The 24,239-nt window shown below is 39.7% G+C and overlaps 3 protein-coding genes across 5 annotated transcripts in view; all 3 read right to left on the reverse strand.

Moving 5' to 3' along the window:
• Window positions 1-990: 990 nt before the first annotated feature.
• LOC116161108 (putative serine protease K12H4.7) lies at window positions 991-2,909 on the reverse strand. The gene is made up of 6 exons (XM_031474316.1): window positions 2,821-2,909; window positions 2,554-2,769; window positions 2,083-2,503; window positions 1,903-2,038; window positions 1,669-1,855; window positions 991-1,539 (listed from the first exon to the last, which is right to left on the reverse strand). Exons 1-6 carry the CDS (start codon window positions 2,854-2,856, stop codon window positions 1,420-1,422), a joined length of 1,116 nt encoding a protein of 371 aa, XP_031330176.1. The 5' UTR covers window positions 2,857-2,909; the 3' UTR covers window positions 991-1,419.
• Window positions 2,910-6,739: 3,830 nt separating this feature from the next.
• LOC116161110 (sphingolipid delta(4)-desaturase DES1) lies at window positions 6,740-8,780 on the reverse strand. Of its 2 annotated transcripts, none has more exons than XM_031474320.1 (5): window positions 8,594-8,780; window positions 8,227-8,543; window positions 7,971-8,184; window positions 7,713-7,924; window positions 6,740-7,100 (listed from the first exon to the last, which is right to left on the reverse strand). In XM_031474320.1, the coding sequence occupies exons 1-5, from the start codon at window positions 8,673-8,675 to the stop codon at window positions 6,960-6,962; spliced, it is 966 nt and encodes a 321-aa protein (XP_031330180.1). In that variant the 5' UTR covers window positions 8,676-8,780; the 3' UTR covers window positions 6,740-6,959. The 2 variants fall into 2 exon arrangements, with proteins under 2 accessions (XP_031330180.1, XP_031330181.1); XM_031474321.1 differs by having other exon boundaries at window positions 8,604-8,749.
• Window positions 8,781-14,734: 5,954 nt separating this feature from the next.
• Window positions 14,735-24,239, reverse strand: part of LOC116161109 (transcription factor SUM-1) — a 16,574-nt gene continuing 7,069 nt past the window's right edge. Inside the window, exons 3-5 of one of the 2 annotated variants that reach the window (XM_031474318.1) lie at window positions 22,236-22,415; window positions 21,343-21,421; window positions 14,735-14,932 (exon numbers count right to left, since the gene is read on the reverse strand). In XM_031474318.1, coding sequence (XP_031330178.1) covers window positions 14,835-14,932; window positions 21,343-21,421; window positions 22,236-22,415 — 357 coding nt within the window. In that variant the 3' untranslated portion in view covers window positions 14,735-14,834. Of the gene's footprint in view, window positions 14,933-20,950; window positions 21,225-21,281; window positions 21,422-22,235; window positions 22,416-24,239 lie in introns of those variants that run through there. The other variant, XM_031474317.1, reaches the window with a different exon arrangement.

Below are 24,239 nucleotides of genomic sequence, written 5' to 3' on the forward strand. Positions count from 1 at the left end.
GACGTCATAAATGCAAGTGGAAAAGATGATAAATCGATTTAGTACAAAAACACATTCAAAATGGCCCTTACCGCCCCCACCGAGAGGCAGACAAAAATGACACAAAAATGCGTACCTAATTCAGCGGAGTTGGTCAGTAAGTTATTTGTTGTTGTAACAAAGTTGTTATTGGTGGGAAGAGTTCTGCAGCTAGCCGCGCGTCAAAAAGATAAATAAAGGAACTTACCGTAGCGCTAGTGTCGCGTTGTGAATAGACAAGTGTAAAGTGTTTCAGGTTTTTCTTTGAAATATTTGCATTTCCAGTAGTTCAAGCTAATATTTCTTTACATATAAATTGTCGGTCTAGAACCACTAAATCTTATACTTTTTAAGGTATTTTTTCAAAAAATTCCCGGACCCCCCTCGTCTTTCCCCTCCCGTTCCGGGATTCCGCCCCCACCCACACATTTCTATTCGGCCTACAACGCAGAGCAGTGCGCATCGTTGCTGGCATAAGCTACCGAAGTGACAGTCGAAATATTTTCAAAACGTTGAAAATACTCATCCTTCCCGAATATCTTTATACTAGAGGCAATTCTATTCATAAAAAAACATTCCAACTATGCTACTCACCAGTGTATGCATGAATATAAAACCAGAGGAAGATATAACATAGTTTTGAAAATATGAGCAAAAAATTTTACAACAAGCTACCACAGCATGTTCGCGATCTTCCAAAAAAATGCCTAAAAACCAAAATCAAAGCCTTCCTGCTAGACAATGCCTTCTATTCAATTGAAGAATTCTTAAAAGCGGATAATATTTCATAGTTTGTACCATTTTTGTAACCGTTTGTCTCTTTTTCTCGTTATGTTACTTTGTTATTTTACCTTATTGTTTTTTTTGTTAATACCTACTGGATCAATCATATTATGTTAATTTTGACGAGTGTAAATCGCAGAGCAATATATATATATATATATATATATATATATATATATATATATATATATATATATATCCTTGGTGGTGATTGGAGGTAGCTACTCCCCCCATACAGCATAGACCCTGACTTGGCCCAATTACATCGTTGGTGTAATTTTTCCAGCGTCTTCTTTGTTCCACAGTGACCTACACTAATTCCCTCGCGCAGCTGTTTCAAGACTTCTGGAACTTTAGTCCCCGGAATCAACAGCTGTGGTCTCTGTTCCATCGTCACTCTCCGGAATACGCTTTAGAAGATCGTTCTCAATCACCAACGAATCCCATTACGCCTTCACATTGGAAGAATAAGGTGCTATCTCTTACCAATCGGGTTCGCCGTCCATTTTTCTTCCCACCCAATAGTCGGTTTCAGATCCGGTGCCAGCTCTATGTTCGATGGTGAAGTCGTATTCTTTCGTTCCATCTTACAATCTGGCCTTCTGAATTTTCAAAATTTCAACTTTCCCCTCTCCATCTTGTTTTTGGGAAAAAAACACCTCCAATTGCGACGTAACTGGCCTCGGTATCCGAGAGGATAACACATATCGGCGCAGTCGTTAAACGCCTTTTCAACTCCTGAAAAGCAGCGGAACTCTATTATGTCCAATCAAAAACGTTTGTATCTTCAGTAAGGCTAGTCAGAGGTTTGGCAATTGTTGCAAAAACCGCAGTGTAATCAGTGCACAGGTCGAAAAAACGTTTTACCTTTAGTATATTAATTGAAATTTGCCATTGCCTACACAGCATGTCCAACATGTCATCGTCAATTGCCATCGTCAAGCAGGCGACCTCTTCATACTGAGAAGGATCGTGCATTACGTTTAGAACGACGATAATTTTGCCCAGAATTTCCATGGAATTCATTTCGTCGATATCGCCACAAGTCCAGTCCCTAGAAGTTCGCTTCGTCACAGAGTAAAGAACGGAGAGGGTACAAACTTGAACGCTTCCCGCACCTGAAGCCTCCCATCGTCGGTTTTGAGCAGGTTCGTCGTCTGATTAAAGCCTCTTCGGACTGTCTCGATACAGGTAGTGCTCACGTTTGCGTATACGTCATTCACCACCTCAAAGTACTCTAAATTTTGCAATGAAATTGTGATTGAATCGAGAGCATTGTACCTGGATAATCCAAACCGACACCAAGCGATGCACTCGACGCGTACGAGATATCGACAATGTGCGGAAAACGAACCCTCATCCACGTGACCAACATACCAGGATAGGAGCACCCGCGTATTACCACCGTACTGTTAGCCAAACCGGGAGTTGTCAACTTGAAGTGCTCAATAAAGTAGGCCAAGTCTTCCAGTGCCTGCTCCATCTGCAAGTACCTCAGCTTCTCGGTGGAAAAATCTTTCCCAAACGGCAAACTCTTCCCGTAATACCGATGCTCGGTTTCGACCAGAAAACCATTGTGCTCTTGGGCGAGCTCGGCCAAGCCGCCCATCATAAGCGACGAGCCGTCGATCGTCCACTCGCCCCCAACTTCAATAAACAGCGGACCCCCCGACTTGAAAAACTTGTCACTGGTGAGGTACCTCTAAAATCGTACTAGCAATAATCATATCATCGCCATTGACGCGATCTCACCATACGCCAGGTTCGATTATCGAACAAATTAAAATGATCTAAAGGCACATCGAGCCAGTGTTCCGTAATACCGGCTGTCATGTACAGTAGTTTCCGAAACAGATCTCCCATTACTGACCCAAATGTCGAATTGCCGAACATCGGATCGACCTCCTCCGATGTTGAATTGCCAGCATCCTCCGAGGTGTCATTTTCTGCACACGTCAGCGTGGCAAACTAAACGCAGTTGTTAGCGAGTGATCGCCGATTATGCGTACCCGTACTCACCAAACATAGGAAGACGATAATTATTGCGATCTTCATTTCCTGTTTACTACTCGAATTTTACTGAACGTACTAAGAAAACATGATAACGCTTGGATATTTAAGGTATTGGTCAATTCGATTATCTAATTCACTATTACTAAATCGTTGCCAAAACAGGAGATTAGTTTGATAATCCCACATTTATTAATTCACATAGTAAACATGATGGTAAAGGTCAAATGTGCTTGATAATATTAGGATCTTTTAATAACTTCCACTAATACAGTAACGTTAAGCGCGTTTCGAAACTCTGCCTAGACTTGTGGTTTTAAAACGATCACTTTTGCATACCTTTCGGCCCGTTCGGCACCCAAAAGTAATAGTTTTTAAGACATACCAAAAAATGTCTCTGCTTCATCCCTACTTTCGCAACCACACCTTGAAAATGGTGCTAATTGGTTTTAGCGGACGTCTTTGCTACAACTCAATTTAGGCAAAACAAATTTTTTGGGAATATAACGATTCGATAATAATAATAATAAATAAAAAAATTTGAGAAATAATTTAACGTTCATATTTCTCTACGCCTTCAGGCGGTGGGGGTATTCCATACGCCCCAGTTCCACAGTCTTCTCCAAAATACATTTTCGGGAATATTCAGATGTGATGGTTTATATAAAAAAACCTTTGAGGAATAACGTAGCAGCGGGGGGTCTGAGGGTGTACGAGTAATAATTATTGAACACACTTTTTACAATTTCAGTGTTTTATTTTACGTTCCTTCCCCCTAAGGCCGAAGGGGCAACTGCCTTTTATTATTTCCGTGTTGTATAGTGTGAATATAGCGTTGAATCTGGCGAAGGTTAAGTACACTACGGTATTTTTCGGGAGGAAGACAACATTGGATAAAAAATTAAAATAAAATAAAAATAGAAATAGTCTGGGAAAAAAAGAACTTACCAATAAAAAAACCAGCCGTCAAATTAATATCAAATTGTGTTGTAAAATTAATTGCTTGTAATGATGTTAATGCGTAACATAAAATTATAGCATCACAAAAAGTAGCAGGTAAACTTCAAGAGGTAACATATAGATTAAAAACAAGTTTTGGGAATTATAGGTCAAGTAAGCAGGTACCAAGATTCTAAGAAAGGGTGAAATACACAGGATGTAACTCACCTTTGGTGCTATAAAATCCCTTTGTTAAAAGCAAGATGGAAAATTACATGGCCTTATAGGCAAATTCAACTAAAGACAAAATATGTGGAAATTACGAATCGTAACTCATTTATCGCATATTGACTCTAAATTGAAGAGCTTTGATTAGCGTAATCCCGCTCCTGCGAGATAGGTAACCCGCCCCTCGTTCGGGGTTTCGAGCCTACAGTTGAAAGTCGAAGACAATCACGGGATTAGGTGTCGTAGCTCAAATTTGACTACAGTTTTAACCACCCCCGTGATTGCTTCATTCACGGAGAAAAATGTTAGTAACAAACAACAAGTCAGCACATACATCAAACGAATCGGTCATTTCTACATATTAAAATAAAATGATAAAAACATGAATGTTACTTCAGGGACAAGACCAAGAAACCAACATCAATAAACATAAATTAAGCACGCATTACACCAAAAACGTAAACAATTACAAACAAATAGGATATCGGTATTAAACGTGTCATTCTGCATTTCGGTTAAACCATGTAAATTTCAAAAACGAAGATTGAAACACACAAAAAATATAAAACGCGGCATACAAAACACAAATACGATATTTAAAAAATGCAAAAATTACTACCTGCATTAAATAACACAAAATAACAACAAACATTTATGGAGCATATTAGGGAATGCAATACCGGGATCCCGCAGCATTTTTGCGGGATTAATCCCGCACATAAATGGAGCGGGATCCCGCGGGACTGAGGAGTTTGTCGACCAAGTGGACGACTCTGTTTACTTTCTTAATGAAACGCATAACGGAGAAGTTATTTTTCATAAAATTGTTAAACTTTTTTCGTTAAAAATTTACTAAGATTTTTGAGGCACTTTAGAAGTTCACCTTTTTGTGCTTCACAGGTGAGGTTTTTTTGAGTTCTAAGTTAGGCCGAGGGTACTTTTTTGTTAAATATTGTGATAATTAGCGACTTATTTTAATGCAGAAGTTAACCGCACAGAATTGCTTTGTTGCCAAATTATTTAAAGTTTTGCGGGATCCCGCAAATACCGGGATCCCGCGGGGTTGACATCTAGCAATCCCGCAAATATCGGGATTGAGATTTTGCTGCGGGATTGCATTCCTTAGTCACAATCTATAAGAAAATTTTTTTCACTTTTTCTTATTAATTTTGGGACGTAGAATCCAAAACAATTCGTACTTTTTCGATCAGACTTCTCATTCAAAAGTTATAGACTAGACACCAATTTCGAAAAAAAATTCAAAGGGCCGTAACTTTTGAACTAGTAGCCCAATCTTGGAACTGTTTGAAATTATGGATTCTACAGGCCACATTCTATAAGAAAAATTTTTTTGCCGGTCGATCTGAGACAATTTTCTTTTCGAGCCTCAAAAAAAGGCAGTGTATAACCTTCCTTTTTTACCAAAAATCGACTGCACCAAAATTTCTCGAGAAAACACTTTTTCTTATTAATTTTGGTGCGTAGAATCCAAAACAATTCGTACTTTTTCGATCAGACTTCTCAATCAAAAGTTATAGACTAGAAACCAATTTCGAAAGAAAATTCAAAGGGCTGTAACTTTTGAACTAGTAGCCCAATCTTGGAACTGTTTGAAATTATGGATTCTACAGGCCACATTCTATAAGAAAATTTTTTTCCGGGTCGATCTGAGACAATTTTTTCTTCAAGCCTCAAAAAAGGCAGTGTATAACCTTCCTTTTTTACCAAAAATCGACTGCACCAAAATTTCTCGGGAAAACACTTTTTCCTATTAATTTTGGTGCGTAGAATCCAAAACAAATCGTACTTTTTCGAACAGACTACTCAATCAAAAGTTATAGACTAGAAACCAATTACCGGGATCCCGCAGGATTAACATCTAGCAATCCCGCAAATACCGGGATTGAGATTTTGCTGCGGGATTGCATTCCCTACAGCATATATTGAGAGAATATTCCAAGAAGAATTAATGTTATCTATATACCTATTATAATAACCTTATGAATTCAATATTCATACTTCCATTGCACAAGTGCACGAATACTCGAGAATATTCGTCTGTTGCCAGGTGATTTTTGTAATATGCATTAATATGATTGGTTGAAATTTTCTGAGGGCAATTGTCACAATAAATGGAGAATATTCTTTTAAGTTTATTCCCAGAATAACTGAGATATTCCCATTCGCATATTCATAGAATATCTTACAAGGCACGTATATATTCTAGATAAATTAGATACTTTTATTTCCACGTTCATCATTGGATATACACAAAAACATACAAAAAATAACAATATGTTCTAAAAAAAGGTACCTATATTTAATGCATGCACAAATATACTTTTTTGAATATTCCTGGTATATTACAGAAATATTCAATGTTAGCTGGGACACGCTCGGTGATGGCGCCCAGAACACAAAAATTTGCTTGAACGTTTGGACGACTAACCGGGGGGGTCTGGGAAACCCCCCAGGTGAAAAAAGGATTTAATGTTCATTTCACTACACCTATCATAAAATCTTCGACAGCAGGGGGAGGGGAGGGGGAATTCAACTGAAATGATTGATCTTTATTTTAACCACCTTTTAAACCATAATGCGGAAGGGCCCCTTGTGACATGTTCCATTCGGTACATACGATTTTTTCCACACAGTCACAATGAGATTAAAAGCACTTAAGATACTGATTCAGTAACCCATTAAGTACTTAAAGATAAGATCATCGCGTTACGTTGTCATGCAAAAATAAGTAAAACACAAATTGAAAATAATTATTGTATAATTACTCCCCTTTTGAAACTTACAGTACAATAAGTTTAAATAAACAATTTTAATTACATTAGGTACATACAATTAAAGATTACCTATCAGTGACCTACCGTTTTGTCCCCCCCCCCCCAAATCACATTTATGTACAACTTTTTTTGGTCCAAAACGGACGCAAGCGTTTTAATAATAGGTCGACTAAAGGCGCAAAACCTTTAGCTGGTTAGGCCCACCGTCCGCCTTCGTATCCTCGCGTACGGTCCGATATCCGGATCCATGATGAAGTCGTACAGGACCGCCGACCACGAGTTGTGCTGAGGTAAATCGTCGTAAAATTCGGGCGCGATCTTTTTCACCTAAAATCAAAACTTTCAATAATAATAATAATTTTTATCCGTAGGATTAGTTAATCAGGGTAGACCTGAGCTCTAACAAGAGACAATAATAATAATAATAATAATCCAGATACACAAACGCTTGACAAAGTCAAAAGACTTATCTATCGGTTCCTTCGCAATACATACAATAATAATAATAATACTAATAATAATAATCTTTATTGAATAGAAACAACAAAAACATTATTTGGGTTAAGAAAAATCTTTATATGTTCTTCCCTATATACACCTAAACGTTTATCAAGGAAATGTTGACTTGAGCCATATTGTTTCCATGTAAAAAATTATTAAAAGTAAAAATTACGATTCTTCAAACTTCGAATGCTCTGCAACAGTGTGTAAACACAAAAAAAAAACAATCACTGAAATGGTTTAAAGCACTCTAGATAAACATCTGTCAAAAAGTCATTTTGTGTCAAAATAAACAAAAGATACAAGGTGTTCCATTAAATTAAAATATACAGAGTGTACCATTTAAGAAATGAGGTTTTGTTACCTGACTCCGCTTCTTGAAAGTTTCAGAGATTGAACTCGCCAAATCAAAAAATTGTGCAACCTGCAAGTACTCACCAGAGGCAGCCGTGAGCCCGGTACCGCCGGAAAATCGTGGTGCTCATTGTGGTACCCAACGTTGAACGTGATCCAATTCAATGGCCCGTAGTAGCTGTACGTCTCGAAACCTTTCTTGAACATGTAGTGCTCGGAGATGAAGTGCCCGGCGACCGGATGGAGCCCCATAGCCATAAGCGAACCGAGCACCAAGTACAACAGGACGCGAACACCTAAAGGAGAAGATTAATTACGAACGCGTCCCCTCGACCGTCTTACCGAAGAAGTACGCGACAATTACATCGAACACTAGCTGAATGACGAGATTGACGAACTCGAGGAGGGTCGGCGGTTTCGGGTTGACCATCAGCGGCCGAATCGTGTAGAAGAACGGCTGCAGCATCACCCAGAAGATCTTCCCGACGGTCGTGCAGAACAATTTCGCTTCGATGTACGTGGGAATGTCGGTGTCTATCAGCTCGTCGCCTTGATACTAAAATTGAACTGTAAACGTGCACGAAACGGGCCCACTTACCCGATGGTGCTCCAAGTGGTACTTCTTAAAGCTGATCGACACCGGCAGTCCGATGGGTAAGTTCGCAAAGAACCCGAACAGGCGATTGGCGAACGGACGAGCGTGACCGAAGGCCAAGTTGTGCGCGATTTCGTGTATCGCCAGCATGAGCGAGTGATTGATGACGCCGCCGAAGCAATAGGCGGCGAGCAGCGTAACGCCCCACGAACGGTCCCTCATTACGAACAGCATTGCGAATTGTATTGCGACCATGAATGAGACAACCCATTTGAAGTTGGGGTCGTATCCGAATAGCTTCTTGATCTGCGGATATTTCTCTGTGAAAGAAGTAATTAATTACAATTTAAATGGCCGGCAAGAGTCCAACCTAAAATTACTTTCCGTCTACTCGCGTGCGGTTCCTCCGTGTAGGTCCACTCGAAGTCCGTTCTCGAAACGCGCTGCCCCATTCCGCACTATTTTTTCGATTAAAATAAAGTCAAATGCGTTCAGTTTGACATGTCGAGGGATTTTAAATGAGAGATAATGATGTCACCGGCCGTCGGGCGAGTAACCTTCACCTTGAACCTTCCATCGCGAGATGTCGCTACGTTTTCATTGTCTCGTTCCGGCAGTTCCCAAAAGTTTACCATCACCGGTCTTTCCCATATTTCAGAGAAAGATATAGGTACTCGCTTTTACCGCCGACTAGTGACAGTACGATTTTTAGCGCATGTGGTGTTGTTTGCGGTTTGTCCGTCCGTCCGTCCGGCCCCACTTCTACCGTTTTGAACTACTTCTAGAGCCCTAGAATTTTTTGCAGTAGGTAGCCTATACCTTGAAGGTGTGCCAGACAGCCACCAAATTTCGCTGTCTGAAATGCCCCCCCCCCCCCCAAATTATTTCCTGAGATGCTGTTTTTGAAAGTAAAACGTGCATAGCTTTTACATAGGACAACCAATTGGTCTCAGATTTTGCATAGGCATGCCTTTAGTGGTGCCAAGTTAACTTTAGAAAATGGGGGAGGGAGGGGGGCAAACACGTGTTCTACTCTTCAAGGTATTCTAATGAAAGGTCTCATCCAAATAAATTGGTTTGTACAGGGTGGCCAACTAAGAATGCGAGGTGCTCTATCTGAGAATCTATCCATCGTAGAGGCTTGCGGTAAAAAAATTTATTACCAAAACGGTCACGAGAAAAAGCTGGAAAATATTTGTAAGTTTCTGAAATGACCGCTAGGGGGCGTAACTGCATTCTGGAATCTAAAAAACTGATGTTTCTGTGAATCCCGCTATATTAACGTAACAAAATAATGTCCGGTCTTTGAAGTTGACGATAATCGGAACAATTTTTGTTTGACAATTTTTCCTGTATCTCTAAAAATGAAGTGGTGGGGGGTATTCAAAAGTTTCCGTAAAGAACATCCTGTATCTTCGAAACGGCTGAGCCGATTTAAACAAACTCGGGTTTGTTCAAAAGAGCTATTCTTCAGCTTTCAGCTACAAATATTATTATTTCTGACAGAAATGGTTAATTTTCTCAAAAAAATTAAATGCGTTGGTTTGATTTTTTTAAAATGAAAAAGTAGCTAAATGATGCCTAAACAAGCTCGCGAAAACAGCATCTCGATATCTTGAGATATATTTTTATATCGTGACGGCCAGCATTTCGAGCATTTACGGCGGCATTAAATGCTTCCTTTTTTAAATCGATCCACCGTAGGACCACAAATTATATAATAAAAATAATTCCGGAAAAATTAGCTTAAAAAATAAAATTTTAAGCGTATAAAATTTTCTTTGGCCTAAATTTTAGGTTAGGAACAAGATATCGAGATGCGGTTTTTGCGAGCTTGTTTAGGCATCATTTAGCTACTTTTTCATTAAAAAAAAATCAAACCAACGCATTTAATTTTTTTGAGAAAATTAACCATTTCTGCCGGAATGTCGAAAAAAGCCCTCAAGCGGCGATATGTGAAACTAACAAAACTTCAAATATTATAATATTTGTAGCCGAAGAATACTCTTTTCAATTAACCCGAGTTTGTTAAAATCGGCTCAGTTGTTTCGAAGATACAGGGTGTTCTTTATGGAAACCTTTCAATACCCCCCACCACTTCATTTTTAGAGATACAGGAAAAATTGTTAAACAAAAAAGGTTCAGATTATCGTCGTATTCAAAGACCGGACATTTTATTTTAGGTTAATATAGCGGAATTCACAGAAAAATCACTTTTTTAAATTCCAGATTGCAGTTACGCCCCCTAGCGGCCATTTCAGAAACTTAAAAATATTTTCTAGGTTTTTCTCGTGGCCATTTTAGTAATAATTTTTTTTACCGCAAGCCTCTACGATGGACAGGTTCCCAGATACAGTACCTCGCATTCTTATTTGGCCACCCTGTACATACTATAACTTTCCCGTGCGGCTCTTTTTCGAGATCCGTGAGCGACGGGGCCTGAGAAGGGGGAGGTTAAAAATTAATTTTATCTCTCATTGTATTCTAATTAAAGATCTCAACGAAAGGAACCGTTTTCTACCAATTACTGCCCTGCTTTCTGTCCTCTTATCAAAGTACGGGGCGAGGGGGGGGAGTGGAACTAGTTTTATCCTTCATAGCACTCTAATGAAAGGTCTCAACGAAAGGAATTTATTTCTACCAACCGTAGCCCTCTTCCTCGACCTCTTATCGTGATCGGGTGTATTCACTTACACTTTGTGTGAAGCAAAACTATCGGGCACTCTTCGCCTAAGAAATTGTGCGCAGAAAGTAGTAGTATCGGGGGGTGTAGGGGGTACGAAATGCCCCCTTGTAGACGTTAATTCCATTGCCATTTCTAGGAAAGCACCGTGGGAATTCTGTTGCCTATAGAAAATGTGTAAGAAATCGTAAGAAATTGTGCAGAGAAAGTAGTACTGGGGGGAGGGGGGGATAGATTACCACCAAGTACACGTTAGATCCATTGCCATTTTTAGTAAAGCACCATGAGAATATTGAGGGTTACGGGAAGTGTTATCTATTTGTTCCTTGATGGGCGTCATTAGATTGAATTTGGATGGGGGGGGGGGAGCATTTCATAATTCCCAGACGCACATTGAGAATAGGTGAGAAACCTTGTATCAGGAGGAGCGTTTCGCTTGAAAAAGCGCTCCAAGCGGAAAAAGCGCTTGCGAACACTTTTCGGAGCGCTCGAGCGTTTACTTAAAGTGCTCGGCGCTCGAGTGCTTTTTTCTGCCCGCGAGCGGTTTTTGCGCTCATGAGCGTTTTCTCCCTCCCAAGCACTTTTTTCGCCCGCGAGTTCTTTTCCCGCTCGCGATGGCTTCTTCCGCTCCTGATCGTTATTTTTTGCTCGCTCGCGCTTTTAATCACCCTCAAGCGCTGAAGGATTAAGCGTCGCTTGCGAGAGTTTTTTCCCGCTCCCGATCGCTTTTTCCTCCCTTGAGCGTTTTTTCCGCTCACGAGCACTTATCCCGCGCGCTCGCGATAAACCGCTCGAGCACTTTTGGAAGTGCTCGGAACTCGGTGCCGGTTTCGCTTTGCAAAACAGCTCCATGCTCGAACCTAACCTGCAATCACCTCCACAAGCAGTTAGTTTAAGTGAGAAATCTTGTATCAGGAGAATATAATGTGCGAGGAGATTGCATGGTTAGGATAAAGTATTAGTGAGGTTAGGTTAGAGTGCCAGTTAGGTTAGGTGAGAAATCTTGTATCAGGAGAATATAATGTGCGAGGAGGTTGAATGTTAGGATAAAGTATTAGTGAGGTTAGGTTAGAGTGCCAGTTAGGTTAGGTGAGAAATCTTGTATCAGGAGAATATAATGTGCGAGGAGGTTGAATGTTAGGATAAAGTATTAGTGAGGTTAGGTTAGAGTGCCAGTTAGGTTAGGTGAGAAATCTTGTATCAGGAGAATATAATGTGCGAGGAGATTGAATGGTTAGGATAAAGTATTAGTGAGGTTAGGTTAGAGTGCCAGTTAGGTTAGGTGAGAAATCTTGTATCAGGAGAATATAATGTGCGAGGAGGTTGAATGTTAGGATAAAGTATTAGTGAGGTTAGGTTAGAGTGCCAGTTAGGTTAGGTGAGAAATCTTGTATCAGGAGAATATAATGTGCGAGGAGTTGAATGTTAGGATAAAGTATTAGTGAGGTTAGGTTAGAGTGCCAGTTAGGTTAGGTGAGAAATCTTGTATCAGGAGAATATAATGTGCGAGGAGGTTGAATGTTAGGATAAAGTATTAGTGAGGTTAGGTTAGAGTGCCAGTTAGGTTAGGTGAGAAATCTTGTATCAGGAGAATATAATGTGCGAGGAGGTTGAATGTTCGGATAAAGTATTAGTGAGGTTAGGTCAGAGTGCCAGTTAGGTTAGGTGAGAAATCTTGTATCAGGAGAATATAATGTGCGAGGAGGTTGAATGTTAGGATAAAGTATTAGTGAGATTAGGTTAGAGTGCCAGTTAGGTTAGGTGAGAAATCTTGTATCAGGAGAATATAATGTGCGAGGAAGTTGAATGTTAGGATAAAGTATTAGGGAGGTTAGGTCAGAGTGCCAGTTAGGTTAGGTGAGAAATCTTGTATCAGGAGAATATAATGTGCGAGGAGATTGCATGGTTAGGATAAAGTATTAGTGAGGTTAGGTTAGAGTGCCAGTTAGGTTAGGTGAGAAATCTTGTATCAGGAGAATATAATGTGCGAGGAGGTTGAATGTTAGGATAAAGTATTAGTGAGGTTAGGTCAGAGTGTCAGTTAGGTTAGGTGAGAAATCTTGTATCAGGAGAATATATTGTGCGAGGAGGTTGAATGTTAGGATAAAGTATTAGTGAGATTAGGTTAGAGTGCCAGTTAGGTTAGGTGAGAAATCTTGTATCAGGAGAATATAATGTGCGAGGAGATTGCATGGTTAGGATAAAGTATTAGTGAGGTTAGGTCAGAGTGCCAGTTAGGTTAGGTGAGAAATCTTGTATCAGGAGAATATAATGTGCGAGGAAGTTGAATGTTAGGATAAAGTATTAGTGAGGTTAGGTCAGAGTGTCAGTTAGGTTAGGTGAGAAATCTTGTATCAGGAGAATATATGTGCGAGGAGGTTGAATGTTAGGATAAAGTATTAGTGAGGTTAGGTTAGAGTGCCAGTTAGGTTAGGTGAGAAATCTTGAATCAGGAGAATATAATGTGCGAGGAGGTTGAATGTTAGGATAAAGTATTAGTGAGGTGTGGTTAGAGTGCCAGTTAGGTTAGGTGAGAAATCTTGTATCAGGAGAATATAATATGCGAGGAGGTTGAATGTTAGGATAAAGTATTAGTGAGGTTAGGTCAGAGTGCCAGTTAGGTTAGGTGAGAAATCTTTAGAGTGCCAGTTAGGTTAGGTGAGAAATCTTGTATCAGGAGAATATAATATGCGAGGAGGTTGAATGTTAGGATAAAGTATTAGTGAGGTTAGGTTAGAGTGCCAGTTAGGTTAGGTGAGAAATCTTGTATCAGGAGAATATAATGTGCGAGTTGATTGAAGGACCTAACCTAACTAGGACTCTGACCTAACCTTACTTATACTGTATCTTAACCTTCAATCTCCTTCCGTTCTAGTAAGGCACCATGGGAATACCGACGGTTATAGGAAAAGTGTTCGATGTGTTCGTTGCGGGGGGGGGGGTGTAATGTTTTTGTGGGACAAAAATGAACAGATCCTCTTATCCTAAGAAATTGTACGGAGAAAGTAGTGCCTAGGGGCCTGGGGAATCCCCCCCCCCTCCCCCCATTCACGTTAATTCCATTGAAATTTTCAGGAAAGCGCCATGGGAACACTGAAGATTATAGGAAACATGTTATCGATTAGTTCTTTATTGGGCGTCACCAGATTGCATTTTGTCGAGAGGTATTCCCACACCTTCGATACCCCCGGTAACATTCTCTTCCGCAAAACGATTAGCTTTAGTGCTTCGTGATGTTTTTGTAGGAAGAAAATGAGGATATCCTCTTCTCCTAAGGGGTTGTGCGGAAAAAGTAACACGGGGGGGGGGGGGGCTTAAATCTCCCTCCCACGCCCCCCAATAAATTTTAGTGAGTCTCATTGTATTCTAATTAAAGGTCTCAACAAAAAGAAGCGTTTTCTACAAACTACTACCCTTCTTTCTGTCCTCTTATCAAAGTACGAGGTCGAGTGGTAAAGGGGTGGGGGGAGGGAAACTAGTTTTATCCTTCATGGTACTCTAACGAAAGGTCTCGACGAAAGGAATTAATTTCTACCAACCATAGCCCTCCTCCTTGACCTCTTACCGTGATCCGATATGAATAATTCCTTATACCTCAATAACAGACTGTCGAAAGAGGGTGTTGTACACAATTTATACTTGTTAAAATTTAGTGGGCAAAGTTGGGAGTAGATAAGTATTTAAGGGTGAAAGTGTGAGAATTTTTCACTTCATTATTCATTTATGTGTGTTTGCTTGAAGACAAAGTTTCGGTTTAGGGGAGGAGAGTTTAACACTTTGAACGCAATTGAGGCTTGTGGGCCATCAAAAATTTGCAATAAATAAAACTTTATTAAAAATAATTATATTTAGCTACAATTTACACATAAACTTTGCACAAAATAATACTTCGGTACAAATTGGGCAAGCGGCGAATTTCCACTCTCTGTCATAAAACCTCGCCCTCGTGAATTTTTGGATTGGCGATGCTCTGCACGATCAGGTTGAGACAGTCGAGGCTCGACGTTGCCGATACTAGGTCGAAATCTGAAAAAAAAAAAACAAGAGTGGGGTAAATTTATTTATACGCAAACGCAAATAAATTTTCTTTAAAGGAAAACCACCCAGGCGTTTACAAATCATTTTACTTTGTACCTACATACGAAAACACCTGAAACGTTGTGTATTAAGATATTTATTTTTAAGCAGCTCATTATTTTAATAGTTGGCATAAATCACGGAATTCTATCGCCCATCTGCGCGTAGCGGGCTTTTTTAAAAAATAAAAGCGCGCCTAAAATGCTGATACGAACTAATCTAAACTTAGCGATCGCCATCGAGATAGCTTTGACAGAGCGTATCTTGTAATGATATAATTTTCAAAGTTTCACGTTATTTATAGCAGTATAAAATATCGCTCTTGTGCGGAGTTGATAGGTATTTTTGGCAACGGAGACGTTAACGTCTTTTTGAAAATAGCTGGCGAAAGATTTTTTTGTCGCGAAGCGACAGATAACAGATCGTATATTCCGGCGTTTTATTAGCGCGTTTTTTGAGAAAAATCATGTTTTACAATTGGGCCGTGATATACGAGGGAGGGGGTTGCTCATCATGTTCGGTACCTAATTTATGGTCAGCAGTTCCAGATGTTGCGAGCGTTAATGCTCAAATCGTGTCTAAACGCGTCTTTTCAAAACGCCCCCAGTCAAAATAAAGCCGAATTCCGCACAAATTATTTATAAAAAGCTAATCCCGAAGACCACCCCGAAATCACGCATTGTCTCCCCTTTTGGCTTAGGCCCGGGGCGCCGCCGCCGCTTTTGCAAAAGCGACGGCGAGCGTCGTGCCCGTTTTTAAATAGCAGTTGACAGGCACTTTGTCGCCCTTAAGTGGTGCGGTATGTAAAGTGCAACCCTTGGGAGTTATTTAAACTTTTTACAACATCCGGCATCCTTAAGTATATTTAGGTGTTAAATATTGCTCAAATTCCGGTCCTGTTTCAAATCCCATGCGGATAATAATCCGAGGGTGACTTTGATTTTTGAACCTCTCCGTAAAGCTTTAAAAATAAACAAATTTTACGATCGCCCTAATTCGTCGATTTTATTATTTTCGAAAATGTTAAAATTAGGAATGCGGATTTCTCTCGTTCGAAAATTTATTCACTCGTAAAGTTTTTTTGAAGATGCGACCATTTGTTGCCATAATTCGCCTTTTATTGCGATAACAAGACGCTAATGGAGCCTTTTACGCCTTTATTACACGCGCGACAACAACTTTATTAATGTTAACTTGGGAAAAGCGTCGAACTACCCCATTTTTCTTTCGAGGGAAAACAAAGGACTAAGGTTGCGGGTTGTTATTGTTGCGCTCTCGCGATAAAATCGGTCTATTTCCAACGTAAAGAAAACATGAATGTTTTCGGTAGTGCGGTACAATACATCGTTAATCCACCCAAAATGGCCACTCAAGATTCTCTAGCAAATAAGGGTAGATTTAGCTCAGTCGAGACATAGTGTCATGTCAAATTCTCTTATCCTCTCAGAAATATTCAAGTGTGACCTTCCGGAAACAAAGTAATCATCGAGAATCTTAAAAAATCCAAACGCCATTTAAAAATGGTTAGATTTGTATGAAATTTGCTCGGGGAAAGAATTCATGGTTGTTTATCGTTATTTTGGTCCTCTCTATCGCCCAATTTACTAAAAGGAGTTTTTGAAATGTTTAAATTTTTAAATATCAGCTACAAAAGTTCCATACAATCTTTCTAGAACTTTCAGGAAAAAAAGCCTCTTAAGAGGTCCTTTCTAAATATAGCTTCAAATGATCTGAACACCCAGAAATCTCTGGAAGAGCCCTAAAAACCCCCACGATGGTCTGAAAAGACATGCCAAGCTTTGAAAATTCATGATAGTTGTTGGGAAAAAATGATCATATCCTTTTCTCCTCTGTACTCCAGAAAATACGTAGCACCGGGGGTCTGCAAAACGGCGACCACTCAGCAAAGGAAACCCCGATAATCCCTTTATCCTTCAGGGATCTTATAACGCTTTAGTGGGAATGGCAATGGAACTCACGTGTCCTGGGGGGTATTCCATACCCCCCAGACCCCACGGTGCTACGTATTTTCTGGAGTACATAGGAGAAGAAGACATGATCATTTTTTCCCAACAACTGTCTTGAACGGTCTGTGGAAGAAAATGTTCCAGGGGGGTCGGAGGGGGTATGGAACACCCCCCAGCCATCACATACCCCCAAGCAAAATAATATTCGATCACGATTTCTGGAAAATTCCTTTCAAAACGGCGACCACTCAGCAAAGGAAACCCCGATAATCCTTTCCCTATATCCTTCAGTGATCTCATAAAGCTTTAGTGGGAATGGCAATGGAACTGACGTGTACTGAGGGGTTTTCCATACCCCCCAGACACACTTCTATAGACATCCTTTTTGGCTCGCTGTGCGCTTCGCTATTTATATAAAGACAAAAACAGAACCAACGAAATTGCCCCGATCGGCGTCTCTTTTAAACCAATAGTAGACCAGCATCTTTTTTTTACCTTCATTACTGCTAAAGCACCTCGAGAGGCGTAGTAAGAAGTGACCTTGTTTGTGATGCAAGATCGTGGACTTGGTGAAAATGATCTCCATGGGATTTTGATTGTGGTACAAGGTTTTGCCCGTAGAAAAAGCAAATACTTTGTAGTTTTGGAATTTTTCTTTTAGTTTTTTGCTTGGTAAATCAATGAAGCGACAGACAGATTTTAATCAAGTAGAAATAGGATAATGATTCCAAAACACGAATATTCGAATTTTTATATATATATATATATATATATATATATATATATATAAAGTTCAAAGGGCTGTAACTTTTGATCTAGTAGTCCAATCTTGGAACTGTTTGAAATGCTTTTTTTTGGTCGTAAAAAAAATTGTCAGAGTCAGATCGACCGGGAAAAAACATTTTCTTAATATATATATATATAGGTTTTTTGTCCATAACTTTTGATTGAGGGGTCCAATCGAAAAAGTACGAATCGTTTTGGATTTACGCACCAAAATTAATAAGAAAAAGTGTTTTCCCGAGAAATTTTGGTGTAGTCGATTTTTGGTAAAAAAGGAAGGTTATACACTGCCTTTTTTTTAGCCCCGAAAAAAAAATTGTCTCAGATCGACCCGGAAAAAAATTTTCTTATAGAATGTGGCCTGTAGAATCCATAATTTCAAACAGTTCCAAGATTGGCCTACTAGTTCAAAAGTTACAGCCCTTTGAATTTTCTTTCGAAATTGGTTTCTAGTCTATAACTTTTGATTGAGAAGTCTGATCGAAAAAGTACGAATTGTTTGGATTCTACGCACCAAAATTAATAAGAAAAAGTGTTTTCCCGAGAAATTTTGGTGTAGTCGATTTTTGGTAAAAAAGGAAGGTTATACACTGCCTTTTTTTGAGCCCCGAAAAAAAAATTGTCTCAAATCGACCCGGAAAAAAAATTTTCTTATAGAATGTGGCCTGTAGAATCCATAATTTCAAACAGTTCCAAGATTGGGCTACTAGTTCAAAAGTTACAGCCCTTTGATTTTTTTTTCGAAATTGATTTCTAGTCTATAACTTTTGATTGAGAAGTCTAATCGAAAAAGTACGAATTGTTTTGGATTCTACGCACCAAAATTAATAAGAAAAAGTGTTTTCCCGAGAAATTTTGGAGTAGTCGATTTTTGGTAAAAAAGGAAGGTTATACACTGTCTTTTTTTGAGCCCCCAAAAAAAATTGTCTCTGATCGATCCGGAAAAAAATTTTTCTTATAGAATGTGGCCTGTAGAATCCATAATTTCAAACAGTTCCAAGATTGGACTACTAGATCAAAAGTTACAGCCCTTTGAACTTTTTGTATATATATAATATACGAATAAGTTTTTGCGAATTCAACTTATTCGATTGATTGTGTATTTTTAAGAAATTCATGAATTTAAATTAATCTCGAAAATTTTTACCAGTTCTGAAACGTATTTCAAATATCTTCCCAACATTCTATTACGGCATGCCTTCTATACTAGTTAGGAATATTTAAATCACAAGCACGATGTGTAAGCATAGCTATGTTGACGTTTGCAAATACGTTTGTATAAAGCAAGAAAAATAAATCTAAATCATTAGAAACTCGCAAATTCTGAAGAAATGGTATAAGAAAAGATACTTATTCAAGGAGTAGAAATAAATACATGCAATACAATATAGGATTCATTTTCCAATTATTTTAAAATGTTTGCTGCCTGGTTTATTTTATTACCATTTTATTTCATTAGTACCATCGCCTGAGAGCAATTTTAAACAAATGAAGTAGCCCAGAAATGCTTTATACATCAAGGTTTTTAGAATCGTAATTTGTTATTTATACCGAAATCGGTAGAATTACGACACGTGCTTATTGTGCTTTTATTCTCATGACTGTTGAATAAGTCATATGCTTAAATAATGTATCCCTAAAAAAATTGAACATCAAATGACGGTAAGGAAAGACCACTTGATCCTGATCTAAATAAACTGCAACGTTTTCTCATCAATCGCCGTTTTTTGACGATATAACGAAGAAAATTGGGAAAAATGTCCCTGCGCATTTAAATTTATCTTGTAAAAAGAGCGGTGATCGTCTTAATGGCGCCCTTGGAGAGCTTTACGGAATTTGGAAAAATATGTTTACTTTAACATGAACTGATAGAGCAAACAAATTCATAAATGTGTCTTAAAAATCAATAGGTAGCAACGTTACTGGCTTCATAAAAGAAATAATTTACCAGCAGTACCAAAACTTCAAAGTCGACTTACTTTGACATTTCTTCTTTTTGAAATCCATCAATAAACTCAAAATTATGGGTCTTTTTGGTTAATTAAAAAAAAGGCAATTTTGAATTCCAGTGGTCTCTGCCTAATGGATTTGCAAAGTGTAGCCGTGTGGGATTGTTCAAACGTGTGGTGACCCCTACGGTTAGGCAACATATCTCACAACTGAAAGGATTAGACTATATGAAACAGCTGCCGTTTTTAGTACCGTTAGTGAATTATATCTGTTTGTTATAGACACTTTAGATACTCTTATCGGAGTGGTTTTCAACGTTGGATATGAAGAGTGGTTACTGGCAGGTTGGGCTCGAACCTTAACATCGAGAAAAGACTACGTTAAACGTTGGTTTGGGTTCATTGCATTTTCATGCCGTTTGGATTATGCAACGCCCCTACGATTGGATTCCCGCAGCACTTTGGCAGGTCAGCACAGAGATCTCGATCTTCCACACATGAAACAATGGAAAATTGCAGACAAATGGTCCTCCTGGGAAGAAACGGCATATTTTAGCCCAACTAAAAAAAATCATATTGGGCTCAGTGGGGCTCGTTGAAAATACAAGATGGTCTTGTAAAAAGAACAGTTGAAAACGAAGATGGAGCGACTATTCAATGCAAATAGTTACTCCCCAAAAAAGGATATTAGAGAAAGACGTGTTTTCTGAAGGACCTCTGATCGTTACTGAAGACAAAGAAATCGGCTTTGGGTTGGACCGGATGGATTGGCGTTTTGTACGTAATATGCTGGCGACGTCGATATGGGTGAATTCCCGCATTTAGAAAATTTGATTTTGCAAGGTTATTTTGTTTTTCGAATGCGTTTGAAAAATCACCTTGCCAATTGTATTCATTGTAAAGACATGCGTTCTATTTCCTGTTAGTATTCGGTTGTCTACAGACGCGTTAACACGTATTATTGCCATATATTATGTAAACTTTGAAAAATCAGAATTTTCAAATATAAACGTTATACATACGTAAGTAGAGAACCTTTTTTGTTTTGCTTGAACGCTTTGTTTTTTCTTTGAAATGCATAATTTGTCATTTTTTAAGCCAAAAAGTTACTAACCAGAAAAATGGAGAAAAATAATCGGCGTTCTAGGCCTGGAATGATAATTTAAGTCCTAAGGACGAAGAACTAAAAACAAAACGATGTTTCTTGGAGCAGTAAGTGCCACAATTTAATAGGTACACATTTGGCAAGCCGCTTCGCCCCTAATTACAAAAATACAAGTAAATATCGCGCTTACAAATGTAGAAGGTCGCCATAATTTATAATTACAATTAAAATCTTACGCACCGTTAATTTATATCGAAGTAAATAGCACAAACGGCCTCGTAATGTTGAAGTGCAACAAAATATATAATTGAAAGGACGCGTTAAAAAAAGAGGCAAACATAAAAGGCAATTTGGAAGTGATTCGTGAACCCATTTAGATGATGAATGTCTCAGCCTCTTCAGAAGCTCGCGCATATGTGGAACGTCGCGGTAGCCAACTAAATAAACAAACAAGGCATGAAATAACTAGACTTATTTACTATTATTATTATTACCAGATACGCTCTCTGGCACGGCCTACCCGATTATCGCCATAAAAAAGAAAAGCGCACTTACTGTTCGCCGACGAGAACTTATTTAAAGGCTCGCTGAACTGGTGGAGCTTCTCATTGTAGTATCCCTGAGGATGGTCGTTCTGTAAAAGAATTTCGAGTCAGTAATTTCCGGAGTAATTTATAATTAAATCTCGCTCTTGATAGGTATACGAGTCTGGTGGGCCGAGGGTTTAAGTCTGGGACGTGTAAACGTAGAATGAAATAAATGGTGGTTGTAGACCCGCAGCTTAAATGTCCGTTGAAATAATGCCAATAACCATGTTATCTTAGTTCGTTGAAATTCTGATTAATTGCCCTCCGAACAGACTAATTACTGGAACTCTCGAAATAATTAAACTCGTCTCAATCACCGCGCGGTTTTCCGCACAAAAATTGTAAGCGGAGCCGACGATACTTTTACGCCGTGCGCGTTTTTTCCCCCTCGCGCTATCCATTGTTATTTATTTGTTAACAAAGAGCGTACGTATTTTCAGGGCTGGCTTAGATCCAACGTTTCGGCGATTTAAATCTGACACCAGAATTAATGAGTGCGTCTAACCGACAAGACTCGAATTAAATTCCGTCTCTTTCATAACAATTATTAATGTTCGGGAAATTTATGGACGCGCGCGCTTCTTTTATTTTCGTCTTAATTATTAGAAACATTGGGACACCTATAACTACCGAAACGAAGAAGGAACAAGGCAAAGCATGTGGCGGGCATGTGTTTTTAATTGTGTCTCCGATATCATACCGACTTTCACATGATGATTTTGATCTATTTATAAACGTAACGCACGTGAAAAAAACCGAAAGAATTAATGAGGATTAAGTGGCGAGCGTGTTGCTATTTGTAAAACGAAAAGGTTTTTAAGTTGAAAGCTTTTTAAATTAACGTGAAAACGAAATACTCACTAAGTAGTCGGAATTCGTTGAAGGGTTGGAGGACGGATCGCTTCCGCCTTTCGATCCCTGAAGCACCTCCTCGAGGTACTCGATGTACTCGATCGCGCTCCGCAGGATCTCCACCTTCGGTAACCTTTGACCTGGATTGTTGCAGCTGCGCCTCTTCAGCAGCTCGAACGCTTCATTCACCTAAAATTGGAGAACTTTTTGTCGGAACAAAATCAATTTGGTGCTCAAATGAGCCGCATCATTTTTTGCCGACGCAAGATGCGAACCGAATATGCCGCCGGATTTGTGCCCGCAACTAGATTGTCAGCAAAATATTCCATTCCCAGATTGTTACTTTTGTTTGTTCGTTCAGTACAACATGGGGATTGTCCTGTGATGATTTTACCAAAACGTCCTGTAACCAGTTTGTTAACAAAGCAAGTTTCCGCAGGCCCAAAATGGAGGAATCATTAGGAGGCGAAACCCGACTGGGCACCAGTTGAAATTGCGAAGCGGCGCAGTCGTAAAAACGAGCAACGTGCCCAGTAATGCGCATCAGTCCTAGCCAAAGCCCAGATAAGTAGAAGATGACGGCCATGTATAGTCACTAGGTTCCAATGATTGGTAACCACGCCGGGAGAATTTCTTAAGGGGGGGGGGGGGGAGGCATGGAATACCCCCCAGAAAACTGAAACTGAATGATTGCTGAACAATTAGATTAAAAGCCAAGCGGGTTAGAGCCACCCCCCAGGCCCCCCGGTATCACATTCTCCGCAATACTTCTAAGGTGAAGTTGATATGGTGACTTTATCACAAAGTAAATCATGGGACTCCTCAAGGTGAAACATTTTTGTGGAAGACATTGTTACCGGGGGGGTATGGAATACCCCCCAGCAAACTAGAACTGGATTATGATTGCTGAAAAAGTAGATTAAAAGCCACGAGGGTAAAGAGCCACCCAGCAGAGAAAGACTCGCCAACCCTTTTAATACTAACGTGTGTTCTGGAGGGTATTCCATACCCCCCAGGCCCCCCGGTACCACATTTTCCGCAATAGTTCTTAGGGGAAGTTGATATGGTGACATTATCACAAAGTAAATCATGAGACTCCTCAAAGCTAAACATTTTTGTGGAAGACATTGTTACCGGGGGGGTTTGAAACACCCCCCAACCCCCCAGCAAACTAAAACTGGATGATGATTGCTGAAAAAGTAGATTAAAAGCAACGAGGGTAAAGAGCCACCCAGCAGAGAAAGACTCGCCAACCCCTTTAATACTAACGTGTGTTCTGGGGGGTATTCCCTACCCCCAGGACCACCGGTACCACATTTTCCGCAATACTTCTTAGGTGAAGTTGATATGGTGACTTTATCACAAAGTAAATCCTGAGACTCCTCAAGGCTAAACATTTTTGTGGAAGACATTGTTACAGGGGGGTCTAGGGGGGGGGGGGGATGTAATACCCCCCTCAGAAAACTAAAACTGGATGATGATTGTCGAAAAATTAGATTAAAAGCCACGAGGGATAAAGAGCCACCCAGCAGAGAAAGACTCACCAACCCTTTTAACACTAACGTGTGTTCTGGGGGGTATTCCATACCCCCCAGGCCCCCCGGTACCTACCACATTTTCCGCAGTACTTCTAAGGTGAAGTTGATATGGTGACTTTATCACAAAGTAAATCCTGAGACTCCTCAAGGATAAACATTTTTGTGGAAGACATTGTCACAGGGGGGTCGGGGGGGGGGGAAATACCCCCTCAGCAAACTAAAACTGGATGATGATCGTCGAAAAATTAGATTAAAAGCCACGGGGGATAAAGAGCCACCCAGCAGAGAAAGACTCGCCAACCCTTTTAACACTAACGTGTGTTCTGGGGGGTATTCCATACCCCCCAGGCCCCCCGGTACCACATTTTCCGCAATACTTCTAAGGTGAAGTTGATATGGTGACTTTATCACAAAGTAAATCCTGAGACTCCTCAAGGATAAACATTTTTGTGGAAGACATTGTTACAGGGGGGTC

Source organism: Photinus pyralis, unplaced genomic scaffold (assembly GCF_008802855.1).
Source record: "Photinus pyralis isolate 1611_PpyrPB1 unplaced genomic scaffold, Ppyr1.3 Ppyr1.4_LG10, whole genome shotgun sequence".
NCBI lineage: Eukaryota > Metazoa > Arthropoda > Insecta > Coleoptera > Lampyridae > Photinus > Photinus pyralis.

Bases quoted from the DNA above. Each gene is read 5' to 3' on its own strand.
- LOC116161108 (XM_031474316.1), bottom strand. From the start codon at position 2,856: ATGAAGATCGCAATAATTATCGTCTTCCTATGTTTG. The intron at 2,504-2,553 runs GTGAGATCGCGT...GTACGATTTTAG, and splicing joins ATAATCGAACCTGGCGTATG to AGGTACCTCACCAGTGACAA. The intron at 1,540-1,668 runs GTAAAACGTTTT...GCTGCTTTTCAG, and splicing joins TTTCAATTAATATACTAAAG to GAGTTGAAAAGGCGTTTAAC.
- LOC116161110 (XM_031474320.1), bottom strand. From the start codon at position 8,675: ATGGGGCAGCGCGTTTCGAGAACGGACTTCGAGTGGACCTACACGGAG. The intron at 8,185-8,226 runs GTAAGTGGGCCC...GTTCAATTTTAG, and splicing joins ACCACTTGGAGCACCATCGG to TATCAAGGCGACGAGCTGAT. The intron at 7,925-7,970 runs GTAAGACGGTCG...CTTCTCCTTTAG, and splicing joins AATTGTCGCGTACTTCTTCG to GTGTTCGCGTCCTGTTGTAC.